Source organism: Diceros bicornis, chromosome 9 (genome assembly GCF_020826845.1).
Source record: "Diceros bicornis minor isolate mBicDic1 chromosome 9, mDicBic1.mat.cur, whole genome shotgun sequence".
NCBI lineage: Eukaryota > Metazoa > Chordata > Mammalia > Perissodactyla > Rhinocerotidae > Diceros > Diceros bicornis.
In genome coordinates this window covers 11,491,569-11,514,870 of record NC_080748.1, presented here as the reverse complement: position 1 = coordinate 11,514,870, position 23,302 = coordinate 11,491,569, and the positions used below count along the sequence as shown (strand labels likewise).

Genomic DNA, 23,302 nt, shown 5'->3' with positions numbered 1-23,302 from the left:
GACTATATACCTGAGAAACCCAAGAGAACCTACTGAAAAACTATCCAAACACTAAGGTATCAGGGTACAAAATTGACAGAAATCAGTAATTTTCATGTACACAGACTAGAAGCAGTCTAAGAAGATAGATTGGGGGAAAATTCCCATTTATAACAGCAACAAGAAAAAATATCTAAGAATAAACAGTGTGCTATAACTATATAAATAACAACTTAAACACTGAAGAATACTAAAGTAAACGTCAACAAATACAATGACATACCATTATCTTGGTTAAGATAACTCAACACCTAAAAATACAAATGCTCCTTAAGTTTATTAATAAACATGGTAGCTTCTCAATAAAAATACCATCAAGTTTACTGATTTGCTTTTTTTTGAACTAAACAAGCTGATTCTAGAATTTATACAGAAAATTAAACAGTTTTAAGAAAACAACGAAAACAACACACAACAAAAAGGAGATAAGAAAGAACACTACGAGATTTTAAAATGTCAATCATTAAAACAGTGTAAAAGAGGTGCTGCCTTAAATCAGTGGGGAAAAGCCAGACTACTCAATGAATTGTTTCTGGACCACTGGGTAGTATTCTGGGGGGAAAAAAAGTTGGATTCGTACCTTAAATCCTATATAAATTCCAAATATATAAAAAATTTTAGTATAAAACAATGAAACTAAGTATTCTAGGACAAACCATAGGATAATTCCATCAAAAACTTAGAGTGGAAAAGGGCTTTCTAACTTTTTAACTATGACTGAAATCCAAAAGCATAAAAGAAGTTTGATCAATTAGACTACATATGCAAAGGTATGCCTGGGAAAAAAATTAAGCAGAGTCAAAAGAAAAATGACAAACTAAAAATAACATGATCACAAAGGTTAAATCACTGTAGCTCCTATACATCAAAAAGAAAAACAATCTGAATGAAAATAAAAATGGGCAAAGGATATGAACACAGACAAAAGGAAAAAGAAATGGATCAAAAACATAAAAAAGATAGGCAACATGCTCATTAAAATAAAACTGCATTGAGATTCTACCAGGTTAACAAACATCCAAAAGTTTGAAAAAACTACTGTTGGTGAAAGACTCTCATGCACTGTACACTGGTAAACCCTTTTGTAATAGCTATCAAATTATAGTGACATATCCACTGACCTAACAACTACAACTGGGCCTATATTTATGCACACACAAAATTAAGTATGCATAAGTCAGTCCCTACAGCATTGTTCATACTAGCAAAAGACTGAAAACAACCCAAATGCCCATTGAAAGGATAAACTATTACAGGGCTATAAATTATGAGGGAAGTATAGCATAGTGGTTAAGAGCAGACCCTGGAATCATACTGTCTGGACTCGAATCTTGACCCATATACTTCTAATTACGTCACCTTAGACAAGGTATTTAACCGCTCTGTGTCTCAATTTCACAGTTAAATAGGAATACTAATAGTACCTGCATCATGGGATTGTTATGAGGATTAAGTTAGCTCATATTTGTAAACTATTGAGAATGTGTTTGGCATACACTAAACATACCTAAAAAGAAAGATTTCCAAAATATACTGTTACGATAAAAAAGCAATATACAGAACATTGTGTATGACTTACAATTTGTCTATATTAAAAAGTGGATGGGAGATATAAATATACAGTTGTAACTTGCAAAGTATGTACAAGAAACTAATAAAACAAAGACTGGTGGAAGGAACTAGAGAGATTGGGGATGTCAGGTATGAAAGACAGATTTATTTTATTTTATTTTTTTATTTATTTTATTTTATTTTATTTTATTTTATTATTTATTTATTTATTTATTTTTTTGTGAGGAAGATCAGCCCTGAGGTAACATCCATGTCAGTCCTCCTCTTTTTGCTGAGGAAGAGTGGTCCTGAGCTAACATCTACTGCCAATCCTCCTCCTTTTTTTTTCCCTTTTTCTCCCCAAGGCCCCAGTAGATAGTTGTATGTCATAGTTGCACATCCTTCTAGTTGCTGTATGTGGGACGTGGCCTCAGCATGGCCGGACAAGCAGTGCGTCAGTGCGTGCCTGGGATCCGAACCTGGCCCGCCAGTAGCAGAGAGCGCGCACTTAACCGCTAAGCCACGGGGCCGGCCCCAGATTTTATTTTTTTCACTGCAAACCCTTTTCTACTCTTTAAAAAAACTGGTTCATATATAATCTATTCAAAGATTTAATTAATGAAATAATTTTCTGAGGACAATCTAGAATTTTATACCCAATCATACTATCAAAATAGAATAAAGATATTTTCAGACTTGCAAAGATTCAAAAAACTCACCTTTCTCAGGAAGCTACAGGAGGATGTGCTCCATTAAATCAAAAGAATAAACCAAGGCAAAAAAGCAAGAAACAGGGTATGCAACATAAAGGGAGAGACAATGAGAATTCCCCGGAAAATAGTGAAGGGAAGCTCCAGTTCTAAATTGTGAGTGTGAGGAGGCTTAAAGCACAACCTGCACAAATAGGAACAGAAGGACAGAGGCTCCAGGGGCAATCTCTCTATGGGGGAGAAAACAAAAGGAACTGACAGGTTACCTATTTTTGAACATATGGAAAGGTGTTTTATAACTCCGGCAGAGAGTTTGGAATAAACTGGTGGTAAATATTTTTTTCATTTGCTTAGTTTTCTATATAAAACAATTATTAACTCCAGGAAAACAAAAATCAAAAACAAAATACAAAATAAAGGAAATATAGTCATGATTTACTAGGTGGTGCAGCTATGAGCAATATTACCTCGTTATAATAATGTCAACACTGAATAAAGATTGAACTCAAAAGTTACAGGTTAAGTGGTGGAATGTGAATGTGTGTGTGTGTGTGTGTGTGTGTAGTTAAGGGAAGGGAGTATGAAAGATAGAGCCTCATCTTCCACAGGACAAAGTCATTAGCTGAGTTAAATATTGAAAAAAATCAAGAAATAGCACTATAAGCATATATTTTTAAAGAGATAAATGCCAGAAGAAATAACTAAAAGTTTTTTTTAAATAGCTCAACATATAATCATGTTCTCTTCATTTGGAAAAATTATTAGGGAAAATACCAATTGAGTCTTTTAACTGTGAAGAAAGGTAAGTGACTTGAATTTTGTGATCAAAAAAGATCCCTCAAGCAGTGATATTTATCTATCACCTATCTCTCTTAAACAGAGGTAACATTCCTGAAATATAACTTACACGGTAGTCACAACAGCTGCAATACTGTTCTACCTGTCTGACAGTTACATAGGACAAACATAAACTCTATTTCTTTCTTGAACATATGACGAATTTCAACTTACAAATGAGGCAGAACTAAATGACAAATAATGTAAGGTGATATGTTCTTCCAATATCACTGATATGACAGCTATGAATAATGCACTTTAGTAGAAGATAAGAGGCATGCAACAGTAAGAGATTTCTGAAGTCTCTAATCTGACTGGGAAAGGCTCAACTGACCAGGCTTCAAAAAGAAGACAGGGTAGAGGCAGTACTGATAGTCATAAAATGTTCCCTCATGTACAAACCACAGCAGGGATTTCTAACACAGTATATTTTCTCTATGTATATGTGTGTGTGAAATCCCTAAGGACAACCATGCCCAGGGTGTGGTTAAAAAACAGCACCCCAATGGCTAACAACAGGCTTAAGGTCACTTCACATGAGAATTTTTCTCTTTTTCCAAATAAAACCCATAAGAATAAGGTATACTCATTCTTGTTATGCAAAATAGTGCCCTTGATGGAAAACATATTGTAAAATACTGTAAATCCTTACTCCGGCCTCTCATTGATTGTTCCCAATTTTGCTAGAAGCCTAAACAGTCTTCCATTTTGAACCTCCTATAAAAACATTTTAAAAAGAGAGAGAATATTAATGTTCCAGCTAACTGAATATAAAAGCAAAAGTTTACAAAACTGCTATTCTGCACCAATATTACCTTTAAACAATAAATCCTAATATCCCACCTTTTGGTTATACTTTTAAATACAACGTGTCCATTTCATTCAGTAGTAATACTCAAGAAGATTACGCAGCTGGCCATTTTTAAGACTTGTTAAAGTAACTCACATGGAAAAAAAAAAAAGTCAAGATTGTGTTCCATGACTGTAGCAAAGCCATGAACAAAAAGAAGAAAACAAATGCCCAAAGGACATAAGAAATTAAAATACTGAACATTAAGTTTGGACAAAAATATCTGCCAACAAGCTTAGCCAATTATGTACTATATTCAGCACAATAACTACTATGTGTTATATCTATTTACACAAACAGATGCAAGCGTGCATACACTCTTTTAACTACACTCTTTACCTTTGCAAGGTCTTCCTCTATGACATCATTTCTCATTTGAGCAGCATCCAATTGAGTATAAAATCGAGCACCAATCATGGGCATGATGTCATTTACACTTCGCATCCTGTTTTGGTCAGTCAACAAATACCTAACCAAAATAAAGAAGAATCACTTGAATGCCAAACACGCAATTTAAAAAAACAACATAACCCACAAGCACAAAGCTATCGCTGCTGCCATTATTATTAGTGTACACAATTTTGGAAACATTTTTTCATGCAAGTCAAGTTCATTTTCAAGGCTTAATAATTATATCTCTCTTCCTAAGAGTCAATGGAGACACTGTAAACATGTGAACACTTTCTCTACATTTTTACTGTTATGAAAATGAGAAAGGAAAGTTGAGTAGAGTTACACTTACCATTTCCAATCTCAAACCCTTCTTTACAATAGTGGGAGATGAAGACGGTTACAAACTTTTTTGAAGGGGTGAAATAGAGGGTGGTTGTAGGTGGGGAGATTTTTCCACTACTCTTCAAAAATAATTTTTGAAACTGAAACTGGATCTTCATTTTGATAAATCAAACGAGCCTCAGTTTTTTAGGAAGCTGTCCTCTGCTCTGCAACTTCATTTACCAGCTGTCATGGTATATTTATTCCTGAGAAATCTTCATGCACTAACACACATCAGAAGAGACCAATTCAATTTCTTCTATCATTATAACTAAGGCAGAAAAATACTACATGTTTCAAAGGGCTATCTCCTAGAATACAATGATTATCAATCACCTATTATTGCTTATTCTGATAGGTAAGCCATTTCCTAACCATTGTCAGGGAAACAGCCTCCCACTCTTTCATTCTCTGCTTATAATTCTATCTTATTTTCTTCATACGACTTATTACTATCTGCAAACATCCTACTTGTTTACATGTTTATTAACTCCTCCCCACTAGGGTGGAAGCTCCAGAAGATGGGGAATTTTGTTCAAAGTATCTTCAGCATCTGGCATATACAAGGCAGTCCTTTTTGAATTAATGAATGGCTATACTGGTGGATAATCTATGTCTTAGCCATTTGTCTATAATTACTGACATTTATATCTAACTATTCATACTTAAAGTTATCATAAGCTATGTGACTTTGGTAAATTACTTGACCTCTCTATGCCTTAGTTTTGTCATCTCTAAAAGGAAGCTAATAATGGCACCTAATTTTTAGGGTTATTGGGAGAATTAAGAGAATTAATTCACATCAATCAGTTCAAAAGTGCCCAAAAAACGGTTTACTGCTCTATAAATTTTAGTTATTGGTTAGCATAAAAGTATGACTTGTTTATTCACTTTTTATTACGGAAATTTTCAAACATTTATAAAAGTAGAGAGGTAGTATAATGAATCCCCATGTACCCATCACCCAGTTTCAATAATTATTAATATAAAGCCAATTTGTTACATTTATATCCTTTACGCCCACTTTTTAAAAAGTAAAATTTGAAGATTATAACCTGAGATTATTTGAGACATCCTAGGTGTTGCAAACTAAGGCTAGGAATCACTGTTGTGATAATATATAATATATTAAACAAAAATTTTCCTTTAAAAGAGAAATCATCTTATTTGATTATTAATAGGAACCAGGCAAACACTGGCTTCTAGTGCTCTGTCACAAGCAGGACACTTATGCCAGTGTAACAAAGCACAGGTGACAGCCCCATCCTCCATCCCTCAATTCCATACCCCAGGGCCAGTCCAAAAAGAAACTGGATCATCCAGGGCTACACAGAAAGATCAGGAACAGCTGGAAGCTAAAAGAGACTGAAAAGGATCAATAAGCTCTAATTGCTTCTAGAACATAATCGGAAAAATTTTAAGAGACTTCCTAGCATCTGTCCTCTAGAATAACTTAAACAAGGGCTTGCCTATCCTCTGGAATTCCCCAGTGTTAGACGTATCTTAGGGAGAAGTCCTTGTGTGGTGATAGTAGCCCACAGTGGGTTTCTCCTAAGACAAATTCATTTGAAATCTATACTCAAGGATTCCCTGGAGTCCGAAGATACTGGAGTAGAAGCATAGGGACCTTTCATACATGCTTTCTGGAATGAGTATTTTGGCCACAGAGTATGTATCTTGATTGCACCTGAGGTTTATTTATGACTGCTTTCACAAAGATACTGATCACTCTCTAGAGCAGCAGTGTCTAAGAGAACTTTCTGAGATGATGGAAATGTTCTATGTCGATGCTGTCCAACATGTTAGCCAGAAGCTAGATGTGGCTTTTGAGCTCTTGAAATACGGCTACTGCAACGGAAGAACTGAATTTTCAATTTTATTTAATTTTAATTAACTTAAATTTAAAAGGTCATATGTAGCTAGTGGATACTAATGCAGCTTTAGAGGGTACCCTTTGGCCAAATGTTTAAAACATCAATAACTAAACACATTAGTTTATGAATTTATTCAAAGAAATATACATTTAGCAATAAAAAAAGAAATCAAAAGTTATTTATGTTTTGCCTGATTTTAAATAGTGAGAACTAAATAAATAGAATCACTGTTAAAAGCCCTTATGAAAAAGCTCTGTCTTCTCATATGATCATTATATATGTTAAATCATGTATTAAAACTTACAAAATCAGATTCTTCAGGTCAGAGGAGTAGTTGATTGTCACCAGTTCCATGGCTTTCTGTAAATTCTCTCGCTGAATTCCTGCCAAAGAGTTGCAAGCCAAAGCCAACACAACTTTTCCTAATGATATCAGATCTGCTTGCTGACATGAAAGAATAAATATAACTTTTAATTTTTATTTTATAGGTACAAATTTAATACACTGACACTACTGCCTGCATGGAAAAAGCACCTTTACAAAGAAGCTGCAGAGCTTAGCACAGTGTTCTCAAATACTGGTACTCATCAGAATCACCTGGGAGCTTATTAAAACGATGATTTCAGAGCCTCTCCACCCGAGATTCTCATTCAGTAGGTCTGGGAACAGGCCCAACATTTTTAAAGCACCCAGGTAATTCTGATGAAGGTAGTTCTAGGGCTATACTTTAAAAAATATCACTCTAGGCAATTCACATGCCAAGTATAGAACTGTTGCTTTAATTTTTTTTTAATTTTTATTTAAATAGAGCTGATAGTCTTACTATTACAAGAAATTTAAGGCTGGTTACTACACATTTGCTTTACTATGATCATTACAATTTATGACACACACTATTCTCATTTTCCATGATGCCCAAAATATAGTGGGAGTTTGAAGAATTCTTTGAAGAAAAGCTATTCCATTACAAACATAACATCAGCACTACCTGATTTTAGAGTATATTCTCTGAACATCAAAAATGCTGCAAAGCTCAATGACATCCCATCTGTAGGTGTTTACAATTTTTACTCATGCTACAACAGATCTTTGACCTCTATAACCACCTGATTTCCTACCTTTTTTTAAGATTTACCACTCAGGCTTTCCTTTTAAAAGGATTTTCAAAAGACAGCTGGCTGAACTGAGGTAAGCTCTCTATTACCTGTTACAACTCCAGGAAACAAGAATGGTCACCCAAGGGGCCCTTCCTGGCAGGTAACTATTAATAATCATATGCCTAGGAGAATGGAGTAGCTCAGAGTTAAATGAAATCATTTGAACTAATTTCTGCAGAACACTTGCGTAAATCCTCAAAATCTGAGATCTCCTCTGAATTACTAGATACATGTTCATCCTGAATATTGGCTTAGTATAAGGAGTTTTCAAATCTAGCTATACGGTAAAATCAATTCAGGAGTTTAAAAAACTAACAAACAAAAAACCACCCAGTGGCCATCCCCTCATCCCAATTCTGGTGTTATTAGTCTGGGGTAAGATCTAGGTACTAGTATTTTTCAAAGCTTCCACAAGAGATTCTGATATGCAGCCAGGGTTGAGAACCACTGGTTTTGTGGAATGTTTATAAATGGTGTATTGGTGAAATCAGGTGTGTATTTCAAGGCAATTACTAATGAAATTTCAGCACTGTACGGCTATCCTTAACAACATTCTACCCAAATAATAAGAGGAAGTCAAACTCCATTATTAAAATAACATTAAAAAGTTCAAATTTAAAAACTTATCCAAAGCTAGTATTTGTGAATCTGACACTCTGAACATGAGATCCTATAATCAGTGTAAAAACTGATGAGATAAACTACGTTGAATCTATCAGGACAAGAGATGCCACAGATTCATGCCAGAGAACATTTTAAACCTTCATTAGTGGTAGAGAGTTACAGCCAGAATGGCAGGAGAGAAGGGGGCATGGAAAGGAGCACTATTACTGCTGCCATCGTTTCTGTTCCCTGCAGGACACTGCCATGAAAGAACTCAAGAAGGATTCCCCTCAATCATTCTCAAGATCAAGTAAAACATTCCAAGTTATATTCATGAAATCATAAAAATGTTGGTCAAGAGAAATCAGTGCATGTAAATGCTAACTGTAAATTTCTGTAAGTGTTTCAATCCAATGTCATCAGCAAAGCAAACTGAATTCAGGTTGTTATTATTTACCAAGTATTTGAGCAGTACGTACCAACAAACAGCCTCCCAACCCTTAAAACAGCAGAATTTTCAGTTTAGCTCCACCCTGAATTGATGCTGTAACTAAACCTCCCACCTAGAACATTCCACTATTTCCTATTTTGAGACAAGAAAATGAAAGTCCAAGAAAGCTGAAGGACTGGATGCGTTTAAAAAAATAAGAACATATGATTTTGAGTACATCCCACCACCTTTCTAAAGCTGACTCAAGGTGGGAATACCCGCTTTTAGAAATAAAGTACGCGTCACATAATCCAGATTAATTTTTTTTTTAAATAGAGGTTAATGAAGTCCTGCTTAATAGAGTTTAACACCATAAAAACTCAATAACTCTCCTTTCCTTATTTCCCAGCTAAATAATTTTCCATTTGTTATTTTGCTTCTTACCTCCATCTGGTTTTTCCCCCCATTTGTTGAATTCTGGAGGTTTTCCCCCCAACTCATTTTCAGTTTCTTCCTGATTCTTGATTTCTTGATTTTTCTCTGATTCTATCTATGGCTCTACTTATGTCCATTTTACTGAAAGTCAGTCTCTATTCACGTGTCTGAAACAGACTATGAAAAATAGACTACAAGAAACAATGTACTCCTTTCTCATGTACCCTCCTCTCTGTAAAATCACAATCCCCCTTTTGGGACTATCTTTAATTCTCTTCTTTACCTTACTATAAGCTATATGAAAAATCTTCCACACATATATATACCACCCCCCCAAAAAAGAAGGAAAGAAAGAAAAGAAAACCTGATATATATCCTTTACTGCTGAAAAATAAAGGGAAGGTGACAATAAGGTTGAAAGTAGCCTGAGTTTATGAATGAAGGTGGTTCCTAACTCACCAATCAGTTGCCCCAAATGCTTATTTAAAAGCGGTTTGTTTGGAATTCTGGGATTATTTTTTTCTTATGAAGAGTTGCAAGGCAATTACAACACAATCCATTACATAACAAAAATAATGTACATTTGCAAAGAAAAAATGGAAAATACTGCTGTTATACTCACAGAAAAATAAAATCAAACTAGTCTTATTTTATACTAGTAATTTTTTTAAAAAGGAATTCTATTCAGAATAGAGAAGAATGAGGAGATACTGTAAGGCTGTACTTGTAAAAAACAAAACTGTAAGGTGTTTTGTTTTTTAATGCAGACATGGGGTTTCCAGATACTTGCAATAGAGGTTGATGACACTGGTTCTAAATAACATCTAATTTCTCTTCAAAAATTTAATATCATTTTCCTGGATATATAAAGATCACTAGTATTTTAACAGTCAATAATCAGTCACTTTTAGAAGACAAAGATTATGAAGAAAAATTTTCAGAGCCAATTAGTCAGGCAAAGTATAAGACAGAAGATAAGAAGGAAAGTACCGAAGAAACAAGTATCCTAGACTAAAAAAGAAGAAAGCTGCTGCTGGGGAAAGAAGTAGTCAGATTCTTCCATGTGGTGCCCACTAGATGGTGCTACTAACCAGGACAGCTTGGCTGCTGTTGAGATTAGGCGGGCACAAGCAGAGGTAAGGAAGATGTGAAAAGTCTGCATACAATTGAACGCGATGAGTGGCTCTAAGCCTCAGGGACTGCACTGTCCATGGTTCAGTAGCAAAAGAAGAGGTTTATGCATGAACAGGAATACTAGTTAGACTCTACTTTCCACTCCTTTTTGTTCTGAAATTTTGTCTTATAATACAGTGAATTAAAACCTTTCAAAGACTTAAAAGAAGTTGAAATGAGAAGGGCAATGGGAGGATCAGGTATTCTTGTCTCTCCATGTAATTAAGAGATTCTGCCTTATAGCAAACCTCTCTAACAAATGTTCAGAAACACCAAAAATTTCTTACACAAAAAATGACAGTTGCATATCCTCCAAAAGATGTGAAAGATTGAAATACAAACTGAATGATATGAAATATTTACTTTAAATAGCCATGTTACTTGCACAGAGTACTCAAGGCAAAAGCAACTACAGGTAACGCTCCTTGCAGAGATAGGTTCTTATTCTCCCATACCATATATTAAGAAAGAAATAACTAAGAACATAATGAGGCCTAAATCCACACTATTATTATGAAATCAGACTAGAACCAAAGTCTGATAATGTACAAGAAGTGAGTGATAGACTTTGATTAAGCAAAAGAAAAAAATTATTCAGAAAACGGCAACACAACAATATTCCTTTGAAAATATTTTTAAAATTTTTGGATTGGTAGTGGGACAACTGTTGTGAAAGTAAAAAAAAATAATGTTTTTCAATGCATTAAAGAAGTGAAAGAAAAGTAAAATGTGATTTAATATAATTCATTCAGCTGACTAATTAATGTTTTAATCTATGCTGAGAACAAACTTCCTAATCACATAAATACATTTTCATTTGAACAACTAGAGTGTCTGACACTGTCATTAACTCTGTATACTTGAACCTATAAGGGCTCTACACAAAAAATCACAGTGATTAAAAAATACATGTTCAAAGTTTGCATAGAGACCACCCCAAGAATAAACTGAAATCTAGACTTAAAACCCTGAAATACTTTAAAATAAACAAAATTTGTCTTAAAAAAAAATCAAGCCTTAAGTTATTAAATAAGTATCCATGTTAATTCTTACTCACCTGATATTGAGCCATTAATGCCAATGGATTATTATTCTGACTGTTATCAAATGTTAAAACATCAAAAACTCCAACACAATTTACTCGCAACCTTTAAAGACCAGAGAATTTAAAGAAAATAAATAAAATGAGATTTTTAAAATTATACACTAGTGGAAATTTAACATTTCCTATAATATTAGGAAGGATCTCACAGTACTATCCAGTCTAACCTCCTGTCCTACCCCTATATAACGTCTACCAACGACCATTTTAGAGATGAGGAAACTAAGGTTTGCAGCTATCAAGTGATAGGCCTATGGTTATAAAAATCAGTAACAGATAAAGCCAGGACTATAACTCACATCTTTTGACTACCAGGCCAGTGGTCTTGTCACCACACCAAGTGGCTTCTTTATTTTATTCATGAAAAGAATAAAGCTGCTTCTTTATTAGTTATTCACGAAAAGTTAGTTAGCTTCCTAACACTTGCTGAAGATGTATTAGGCATGGTTCAAAGCATTTTACTTGTATTAACTCATTCAATTCTCTCAATAATCTTATGAATGTGGAAAATGGAGATGATAATAGTACCTGTCTCATAAGGTTGTTGAACACATAGAAGTTAAGTAACTTGCTCAGGGTCATATAGATAGTAACAAACAGAGCCAAGATATGAACCCAAGTAACCTGGTACTAGATCTTGAGCTCTTTATGCTATGCTGCCCAAGACAATTCTTAACATTATAGCAACTCAAATAAAACTCTGGTGAAGTCAAGGTGTGTGTTACTTTATCTCTATCAGTGGTTCTCAAAGCATGGGACCCAATCAGCAGCAATAGCATCACCTAAGAACTTGTTAGAAATGCAAATTCTCAGGACTCCCTCCAGATTTACTGAACGAGAAACTCTGGAGGTGGAGCCCAACAATCTGGGCTTAATAAACCCTCCAAGTGATTCTGATTCATGCCAAAATTTGAGAACCACGGTTGTGCACAGAAAAGTTGTATTGATATGACTTCTACATCCCTCAACCCTAACCATACATACCTCCCTAACCCTTATAAGATTCTTGATTAATAACCAGGCATTTTATTAAGAATTCAACATTTTTTTAAAAACTTACAAATGAACTCAAAGTCACAGCAGTTCTTCTGGATGGAATATATGAAAAGGCAGAATTAAAACAAATCATCACGCTTTGTTTATTAAGCTGTCATGGATTACATGCTCAATAAAGAAGCCACAACTCAAAATGTTAGTACCTCGTTTTGCCAGTTATCAGAATCTTTGTTGGGTCCATAACTCGACATGCCAAACCTGCTGTATGAATGGTACGCAATGCAGAACTCAGTTGGACAATATATGCCCAAATAAGAGATTCTGGCAATAATCCAGCATGCTGTCTGGGCAATGGTCCATCATGTTGACCTATTGAGCAAATAAATAAAAAAAGTGACATCTTCGTTTACGTAGTCAACTAAAACACTAAAACAGTCAAACCAAAATTAACAAAAAAAATTCATGTATAGTCACAGTATAACTTGTCAATTTATATATATATATATATATAATTTTAGTCTATTAGTAAGAATTTGAGACAAACCTAAAACTTCCTATTTATGAGATTATACCTTTATATTATTAGCAGCAGCAGAGCTCTCACTGAACTGCTCTTTTCTGTGACCATTATAATTACTGAATTAAAAAAATTACTTAAAGTAAGAATTTATATTCAATTGTTAACCAAATAAATGTAAATTCTGATTAAAAACAGGAACTGTAGAGATTGTTGTTTCACTTAAAATGTGGACAATCCCAGGGCCAGTCCCGGTGGCACAGTGGTCAAGTTCAGTGTGCTCCACTTCAGCAGCCCAGGTTCAGTTCCCGGGCACAGACCTACACCTCTTGTCTGTCAGGGGCCATGCTGTGGCAGCAGCTCACATACAAATAAAAGAGACGACTGGCAATAGATGTTAGCTAAGGCAAATCTTCCTCAGCAAAAAAAAAAAGTGGACAATCTTCGCCTATACTATTGTTCAGGTGTGTGAGAACTGTTCATTCTGTGGCTTGAGGGAAATAAAAGTCTCTACCATCATTTATGTTGAATGCTTTCTTATTCTCCTTATACTGCTCAGCTTCCTCTATTACAGCCATGTCAGTTATACAGGACGATATCCAATTCACAAAAACATAAATGTAAAACACTGAAATGTCACCTATGTGTAATGATGAAACACAAAAGTAATCTGGTCTACGATGAAAAGTAATCATTTTGAGTCTACCAACTCTTGTAAGTGCTTCTTGATACTATTTTCTGGGTCACTGTTAATTCTTAAATCAGGAGAAAAGGAGCCATATAAATTTATCCAGATTTTTGTAACTATTTCAGCAAATATGACCAATAAATCAAGTGTTCATATGCCTGTAAACAAACGTTTTGTGAATGAGGTATAAAAGCAACACAATTAAATAGCAAATAGGTACCTATGGCTTGGGATAAAATTTCCAGGGAGAAGCAAATACAAAATTCAAAAACTGCTATCCCTCATTTTAGACAGAACTGAAGATAATATAACCTAGAAAACAGTGCTAATGACTCAAAAAGTGGCTCTAGTAATAAATGCCAAGAAAAGTCAAAGATGACTATGAAGAGTTTAAATAAAACTATTTAATAAATGTGATAACAAGGAAAAGAAATATTCACAGCAAACAGTGCTGTGTGCCAGATTCTGTCTAGTTACTTGAACCAAATTATCTCATTTTAAACCTCTTATTACAACCCTTATATGGTATGGTATTATCATTCCTATTTTCTAAATAAGTATATTTCTTGTGATTTTTTTAGTTTGTGATAATAAATTAATAGTATAAGAAAACATTAAACTTCCATCTATGTCTCTACAAGTTTATATAAACATAAGCCTTTTTTTTCTTTTTTTAATATTCGCATTTGGAAAACAAAAGATTGCCTTGTATTAGAAGTTGCTGTAGGGCGGGCCCTGTGGCTTAGCGGTTACGTGTGCACGCTCCACTACTGGCGGCCCAGGCTCGGATCCCGGGCGCACACCGAGGCACCGCTTCTCCAGCCATGCTGAGGCCGCGTCCCACATACAGCAACTAGAAGGATGTGCACCTATGACATACAACTATCTACTGGGGCTTTGGGGGAAAACAAAAAGGAGGAGGATTGGCAATAGATGTTAGCTCAGAGCCGGTCTTCCTCAGCAAAAAGAGGAGGATTAGCATGGATGTTAGCTCAGGGCTGATCTTCCTCACAAAAAAAAAAAAGAAGTTGCTGTAAATTAAAGTATATATGGTAAGTTTAGGGAAGTTACTACCATTCAAACAATACTTTCAAATATTAGAAAAAGGACTGATTCCTGTGAAAATGTAAACATAATATATCAAATAATCAGTCAACCAAAAACAGAATGATTAAGATTAAAAAAAATGGAAAGGAGTGCTATAAACCAGTGGTTCTCAACAGGGGGCCAATTTTGCCCCTTAGGGGACATTAGACAATGTCTGGAGATATTTTTGGTGTTAAAACTGGGGAGGGGATTGCTACTGGCATCTAGTGGGTAGAGGACAGAGATGCTGCTAAACACCCTACAAGGCACAGGATGCCCCACAAAAATAATTACCCAGCACCAAGTGTCAACAGTGCTGAGGTTGAGAAACCCAGCTATAAATTAAAACCAACAGTCATTTCACAGGTGTTATTACTAAAATAAACTTGAATAACTACAGTTATATTCATCTATAGGAAAAGTTATACCACAACCCTTTCAACAAAATTATGTACGCATCTACAGATGACATGGCAAACGAAAAAAAATGACCACACTATATGACCAGATTTTTAATGTGAAACAGCCATGTAACCACAGTTTTCTTCTTTCAACTGTCAGAAAGCAAAGTTACAAGTAAACAGAAGTAATATATTCTACCCATAATTAGAGTCCTTAAAGAAGTCACAATCCAAGATACTATAACGTGGACTCAAATCTTTCTCCATCTTTAATTTCTCTCAGTAAGTATTCAAAAAAATCTCTAAAAAACTAAAAACTATAGTAAAGAATGCAATGCTTCTTTCCTGCCCCCAAACAAGAAAATGATACACACATTTTCCTTCCCCAAATACATAAATTAATTAATAGACATCTCAAAATGGATTTACTTTTACTCTGAAACCACTTACCCTTTAACAAACATTTGTTAGAATGTAATTAAAATATTTTGGTTCTTTGCAATAATTGAACTATAAAACAATTCTTTAAGTAAATATTAGAAAGGGGCAAAAAAGGGAAATACTCTGTTTAGGTAAGTTACCTGAAAATTTATTTTGAAGACTAATTCCTTAAGTAACAGAAAATCCTACCTTTAAACAAAAGCATTTATTTAAGGAAATAATTTCATAAATGATATATAATCAACATTGGACTACGAAGGAATCATTAAATTATATTTGGAAAATATAAAAATTATGGGGAAAATACTTACAATAAAGGAAAGATGCAATATAATATAAAAATGATAAGATAATAAAAAAAACAATGCAAAGGGAGACCAAACAAAACAAAACACTGAGACTGGAAAGAAATACACCAAGAGATTCATAATGGTTGTGCTTTGAGTGGTGAAGCTACAGGGATTATTTTTCAACTTACTGAATTTTCCAAATCATCTTTATTCAGAAAGCATTCTATTTTTTAAAAAAAACAAATTTTAAGAGGAAAATACTTTTATCATATTCTCAGTTATTGAAATTTCAGATATCTACACGAGTCTTTCACAACCCTTCATCTCAGTTTATACACATAATACATTATTCCCTAATTTGTTACAGACTGACTCCATTTCTTCGAGATATTTCTTTTTAAAACGCAATAAGGTCTTTAGGCTTAATGATTACAGAGATAAATCCACATATATTTTAAAATACAAAACTACTCTTCTACAGAGGAAAGGCATTTGTCAAAATACAGCTTGCTTGCATCTGTTTCTTACCCCACTTTCGCTTTGTGAAATAGGCATCAGCATTAGGGTCATTGAAATGTCTGCTCATCATAGTTTCTCCTCCGGCATGGAAATCATATGCAAACACAAGAGCTTAAAATAAAACACAAACACTCATTACTGCAATCTGGCTTCAAATAATGAAGCCCACAAGCAGAAAGACAATTACAAATTACTCACAAGGCTCCGCAAATGCTTTAGTGGTAAATACTTCACGCAAGGTTACAATATTTGAGTGCTGAATTTTTTTCCACATATCGACCAACACCATGCACTTTGTGTTAACAAGACGAAAACCTGAAAAAGAAAAATTTTTCTACTAAACTGTAAATGACATCTCCCCGTCATTCCATCATAAACATGAAGAAAAAGCAGCTATGAGGTACTAATATCCAAATAAAATAATAAATTTATTGTCCTTTAAGTTAATATATTAAATAACTTACATTCAGGAAGGTTTGAATTTACCATCAATAATATGCTTCTAAAAGAAGATAATATATCTTCCTTACCATGTATCCTCCGAAGGCAATATGGCAGATCATCTTTGCTATTTACAGCTTTGTAGCAAGATGTAATATATCCAAAATTACTTGATTTCTGTATCCGGTTGGGTGGTGGCAGTGGTTCTAGAGGGAACAGGCTATGGTAGCTGTCAACTTCTGTAGGGACTGCTAGAGTAATTCATAAGAAGATGACTTTAACTTGCAGACAATTCATAAATCTCTCAGAGTAATAAAGAAGAAATCAAATCTAGTATAAACCACTGGTATTAAAACAAACTTTCGTATTCTATAACAGTGTCAACATTCATAACAATTCTATAAAACAAACTATTTTCACTATCAGTAAAAATAGGCATTATAAAACAACCAAAGAATAACTACATCTCATTTGCTCAAAAATATTTATCTTTTGTAGTACAACTTTTTTGTTTCTCAGCTTATCACAAACAATTTGTGTTATCACTTAGAGATATTAAACATTTTTGACTCTGATGTTGAATAAAAATCCAGGTAGGTTTTGTTTCTTTAAGCATTTTATTTTGTACAAAATACATTTAGATAATGGCATTAAGCATATGAATTGCTTTTTTTTTTTTTTTTTGGTGAGGAGGACTAGCCTTGAGCTAACATCCGATGCCAATCCTGCCCTTTTTCTTGACGAAGACTGGCCCTGGGCTAACATCCGTGCCCATCCTCCTCTACTCTGTATGGGACACCGCCACAGCATGGCTTAGCAAGCGGTGCATCGGTGCGCACCCGCGATCTGAACCTGTGAACCCCAGGCCGCTGCAGCGGAGCGCGCACACTTAACCGCTGCACCACCGGGCCGGCCCCATGAATTGCTTTTTAAAGCATAAAGAAATTCAAAACAACCTTAAATTTGAGTGTGTATATGTAACATGTCTGTGTGTATATATATGTATAAATACGGCAATCTGTATCAAAACTCTCAAACCATTCAGTAGAATAGCATAGTTTTAACCCCCAGCAAAATATAAAAGAAAAAAAACTACAACAATTTTACCACCACGCCTGCCATGTTCTTCAAAGAAAGAAAAATTATGTTTAAGCATCTATAATACATTGGGATTTGCTCATGATACTTTGATAGGCATTAAAAACTGTTTATCTTCACAGCATAGCTACCGACAGATGACTGGTGTGGTCCCGCGCCTGGGAACGGAACCCGGGTCACCAGAGTGGAGCATGCCAAACTTTTTAACCACTAGGCCATCAGGGCTGGCTCTCAATGTAACTTTCAAAGCAAGGTCAAGTGGCAGGTACTACTGAAATAAAGGCAGTATAACGGAAGTATACACACACAAGTGAATACAGCTGTAACTTTTGCCCATTTATTATTTTTTTATTTGAATGATCAGTATAATAATTTCCACAAAGAAACAAATAATAAATAAATTTTGTTTCCTAGCTATTTCATAAGGAGCATTTAATAAGGGAAGTAATTAATTTCAAATTAGTAAAAATGTATTGAGTACCCACTACATATTAGTGAATCCATACTAACGAAATATGGGTTGCCATCAAGAGGCTTAAAGAAAAATAAATGATAGAGATCTACATAAAACATAATACAGTACAAGGCAAAGTAGCTATTAAAAAAGTACAACTGACCATGACACTGATCCTTAAACTTTAGCACCCTTCAGAATCACCTAGAGAGGCTTGTTAAAACACAGTTTGCTGGGCTCCATGCCCAGAGTTTTTGATTCAGTAGGTCTAAAGTAGGGCCCAAGAATTTACAATCCTAACAAGTTCCTAAGTGATAATAAAAAGATGCTGCTGGGTCAAGGGACCACACTTTGAGAATCACTACATATAGAAATACAGAGAAGGGAGCCATTCCCAAAGATATTATTATGAAAGATCTCACAGAAGATTTGGCATATTTACTACAAAATGAAGGATGAGACTGCTTTCAATGAGCTAAAACAAGTAGAAAGAGTGCTTCATGGTGAGGGAGTAAACAGAACAACAAGAAAAAAAACAGCTGAATGTGTACACTGTGTTCACGATCGGTGAAACCTCACGTGCCAGGAGAATAGTATATACCACAGCAAAGGTGCCTAGTGGAGATAGAGGCATGCTGGGATTAGATCAGAGGGAAATTTAAAGGCCATACTCAAGACCTGAAATTTACTATGCTAAGCAGAGGTACTCATAGCATCAGTGTGATAAAGAGATTGAGCAATACAATCAATTAAAAATCTTATGCTCTTAACCTCTTTATCTCTCTGTCTAGTTTCAAACAAGTCATGCTGAATTCTATACATTGCAGGAAAAAACCTGTGCTTCAGTGGAAAACTATGCATTACGTAAAGGATACCCCTCCAGTGTCTGACTCTGATTCTATGGAAGGAATTTCACACCCCTGTAAACTGTAGATAACTGATATCCCTGCAAAATAATTCTTGTCTACACACATGTATGTTCTGTTCTATCTGGTGGTGGTTCAAGTGACATACCCCACCCCTGCAGAAAAGCCAGTTTGCACATTCATTTCGGTATTCCTGATCTCTAATACGTCTTATGTGACTGGCTCCCTCATGACTTAAATAAAATCTTTAATAGGTGCTCATTTTTATATCTGTATATCATGATTTTAACTTTTGTCAGAAAGTCATCTTTTAACACTACATTTCCCAGTCTACCCTGAAATAATCATATGTGGCCTAATATTCATGTTAAAAACCAAAGGTTTCCAATAATACACAGCAATACTCACTGTTGTTCTGCTATTCTGTTACCAGTTCAATTTAACAAATGCACAAAATTAAGTACGAATAAAGGGAAGAGAGGTACCTCAATCACTGTTAGGCATCAAAAATCAAAGTAAAGAAAATCAACTTGCAAGATTATAGACAGAGCTGCATTTTTCAGTTTAGCCCCAGTTTTCAGTCTGGGGCCCAGTTCCACCAAATAATAAAAAATAATGATAAAAAAAGACAATTTTAGTTTCTTTCCCCTATTCAACCCTACTTCCCCTCAGAGAACACATACAATGATAGGTTGGCTCTAAGATATTCAATGTCTGAGATTCACTATGGTAAATCTACAGCAGTTTCTCAACCTCACTGACATACTGGACCGAATAATTTTTTGTTGTCAGGGACTATCCTGTGCATTGTAGGGTGTTTAGCAGCAACTCTGACCTCTACTCACTAGCAGCCAGTAGCACCTCGCTGCCAGTTATGACAATCAAAAATGTTCCAGACATTGCCAAATGACCCATGAGGGGTAAAATCGTTCCTAGTTAAGAACCACTAATCTAAAGGAAATAAACTATGATTTCACAGTTGAGAAGTACTAATTTGATGGAAGTATGAAGTATGGAATGGAAAAAGGAAAGAAAAAAGACAGCAAGACCAAAGATTAATAAATGAGTCAACATGAGACAAAGGCTAATAGTAAACATGAGACACGAAAAAGATCAGAGCCAGAGCAGTGACAGAAAAAACCATTTATCAAACCCTGTTTGAACACAGGTGCAGAGAATTGGATTAATCATAATCTTTAGTTTGTGACACTCAAATCACGGGTTCATGTCTATGCATGGCCTGCTTTTATTTAGTTAATTATTCTTAATAATGTAACAAGCATCTGCAAACTCAGCACACAAAACAAATGTTCAGACCTTGACTCTACCAACCTATAGCATATACAGTCATGCACCGCATAACAATGTTTCAGTGGACGACAGACTGCAGTGGTCCCGTAAGTACCACACAGCCTAGGTGTGTAGTAGGCTATACCATCTAGCTTTGTGTAAGCACACTCTATGATGTTCACACAAGAACAAAATCACCTAACAACACATTTCTCGGAACATAACTCTGTCGCTAAGCAACGCATGGTTGTACATGCATATACACATAGATTTACATAAATGTAAATACATATATATAAATTTTAGTTAACTTTATAAAAAGGTATCATGCTATATACAGTCCCTTGCAACTTACTGGAGAACCTGTAGATCCCTATCCTAAGACTTTATACGGCCAGACTTTAAAATGGTGTCCTTATTTGTATTTCCTTAATCATCAGTGATGTTCAACATCTCTTCATATATTCATTGGTCATGTGAGCTTCTTCTTTCATGAAATCCCTATTCCTATCTTTTGGCCATTTTTCTATTGAGCCATTTAGGCTCTTACTGATTTGTGTTTATAATTTTATATTCTTTGTCAATTGTGTAAACTGCAAATATCTTCTTCCAAGTTTTTTCTAAATAAGATATTATAGGTATCTTTGGATTGTCTTAAATTTTAATTTAGTAAAATTTACCGTTATTTTCTTTAAGAGTCAACAATCTTTGTCTCTTGTATAGGAAATCTTTCTCTATTGAAATGTTAAATCTATTCATTTACATTTTATAGCAAAAGTTTTAAAGTTTCGTTTTAGACATTTAAGTTCTTAATCTATTTGGAGTTGATTTTTGGATGTGGTTTGAAATAATGATCCAATTTTATCTTTCACCATAAAGAAAACCATTTTTTCCCATGCCTTCCTTTTCCCCACTGATATGCCACCTCTATCATAAAATGTGTCTGGACTCTCCCTAGTCTGTTCTATTAATCAATTTGTCTAACCTAGCGCCATTACCATACTTTTTTAGTTACTACAGACTCAAACCAAGCCTCCTCTCCCCTAATAAGACCAGATTCCTAATCACAATCTTCAAAGTGCCTTGGGTAGTCTTGGCCCTTGACTCTTTGATAAATTTTATCATCTACTATGAAAAGCTCTGTTATGCTGTAACATAATAAAGAAAAATACAGACCAAACCCTGATTAGATACTTGGAACTTTCAGCCCTATCTCCCAGTCTCTAGGGAGGGGAGAGGGGCTGGAGACTGAGTTAATTACCAATAGCCAACAATTTAATGAACCATGCCTACACAATGAAACTTCCATAAAAACTCCTAAACAGCAGGATTCAGAAAGCTTACAAGTTGGTGAACACACGGAGGTGCTGGGAGCATGGCACACCCAGAGAGGGCATCCTTTACGATACAACCCAGAGTTGTGTCCTTTATGATAAACCAGTAATACTACATAAAGTGCTTTTCTCAGTTCTGTGAGTCATTCTAGCAAATTACCGAATCTGAGGAGGGTTGTGGAAACCTCCAAATTTGTAGTTGACCAGACAGAAGCGTGGGTAGCCTGGGCACAGCACTTCAGCTGGCATCTGAAGTGTGAGTAGTCTTGTGGGACTGAGCCCTTAACAATTAAACTGTTAGGACACAAATGAGGTGTCAGCAGTGTGTGAGTAAAAACAGTTCATATACTTTGACTGGAATTATATTGAATCTATAGGTCATTTTAGAAAAACTGACATCTTAATCATCATGTCTTCCTATTCATGAATATAGTACTTCACTCTATTTATTTAATACCTCTTAATAAATCTCCCACATTGAGATCTTACAAATCTTTTGTTGTATTCATTCCTAGGTACTGATATTCTGAAACCATTATAAATAGCATCTTCTCTTTTCATTACATTTTGAAGTTATTGCTACTGGTCTACAGAAATGCAACTGACGTATTAATCTTATATCTAGCTATTTCTTTTTTTGTGTGTGTGTGTGAGGAAGATCAGCCCTGAGCTAACCTCCATGCTAATCCTCCTCTTTTTGCTGAGGAAGACTGGCTCTGAGCCAACATCTATTGCCAATCCTCCTTCTTTTTTCTCCCCCCAAAGCCCCAGTAGATAGTTATATGTCATAGTTGCACATCCTTCTAGTTGCTGTATGTGGGACGCGGCCTCAGCATGGCCGGAGAAGCGGTGCATCAGTGCGCGCCCGGGATCCAAACCCAGACCGCCAGTAGCAGAGCGCATGCACTTAACTGCTAAGCCATGGGGCCGGCCCTCTAGCTATTTCTTAAACTACATTATAACTTCAAATTATGTCTAATCTACAGTGTAAGATTTATAGGACATGATAGGTTTATTTTTGCCTTTCCAGTCTTTATGACTCCAATATATTTTTCTTTTATCCTGGCTAGGGCCTCAAATACAATGTTAAATAATTAAGGAAAAATCCAACCTGAACATTTCAAAGGTTATGAAAGATAAGTTTCCTGCCCATCTAAACTGGAAAAATCAGTCTTAAGACACAATAGCCAGACATATTCCTTTTAATTCTCTAGCAATCAAGAAGATGTAGAGTGGACTACGCTGAATCCTTGATTACAACCAGGCACTGAGAGATTCTCTCTAAGGCAAATGTATTCCTACTGTATTATTTATAAAGTTTTGCTAAATTATATCATATTTAATCT

At 35.1% G+C, this 23,302-nt stretch overlaps 1 protein-coding gene across 6 annotated transcripts in view; it reads right to left on the bottom strand.

Annotated features, from left to right (window-relative positions):
- Positions 1-23,302, bottom strand: part of PAN3 (poly(A) specific ribonuclease subunit PAN3) — a 134,512-nt gene that overhangs the window by 8,267 nt on the left and 102,943 nt on the right. For 4 of the 6 annotated variants that reach the window (XM_058547930.1, XM_058547932.1, XM_058547933.1 and 1 more), the window contains 8 exons: positions 17,004-17,165; positions 16,672-16,788; positions 16,483-16,584; positions 12,735-12,900; positions 11,491-11,581; positions 6,940-7,079; positions 4,327-4,456; positions 3,790-3,854 (listed from right to left, as the gene is read on the bottom strand). In XM_058547930.1, coding sequence (XP_058403913.1) covers positions 3,790-3,854; positions 4,327-4,456; positions 6,940-7,079; positions 11,491-11,581; positions 12,735-12,900; positions 16,483-16,584; positions 16,672-16,788; positions 17,004-17,165 — 973 coding nt within the window. Of the gene's footprint in view, positions 1-3,789; positions 3,855-4,326; positions 4,457-6,048; positions 6,127-6,939; positions 7,080-11,490; positions 11,582-12,734; positions 12,901-16,482; positions 16,585-16,671; positions 16,789-17,003; positions 17,166-23,302 lie in introns of those variants that run through there. The other 2 variants (XM_058547931.1, XR_009221160.1) reach the window with 2 other exon arrangements.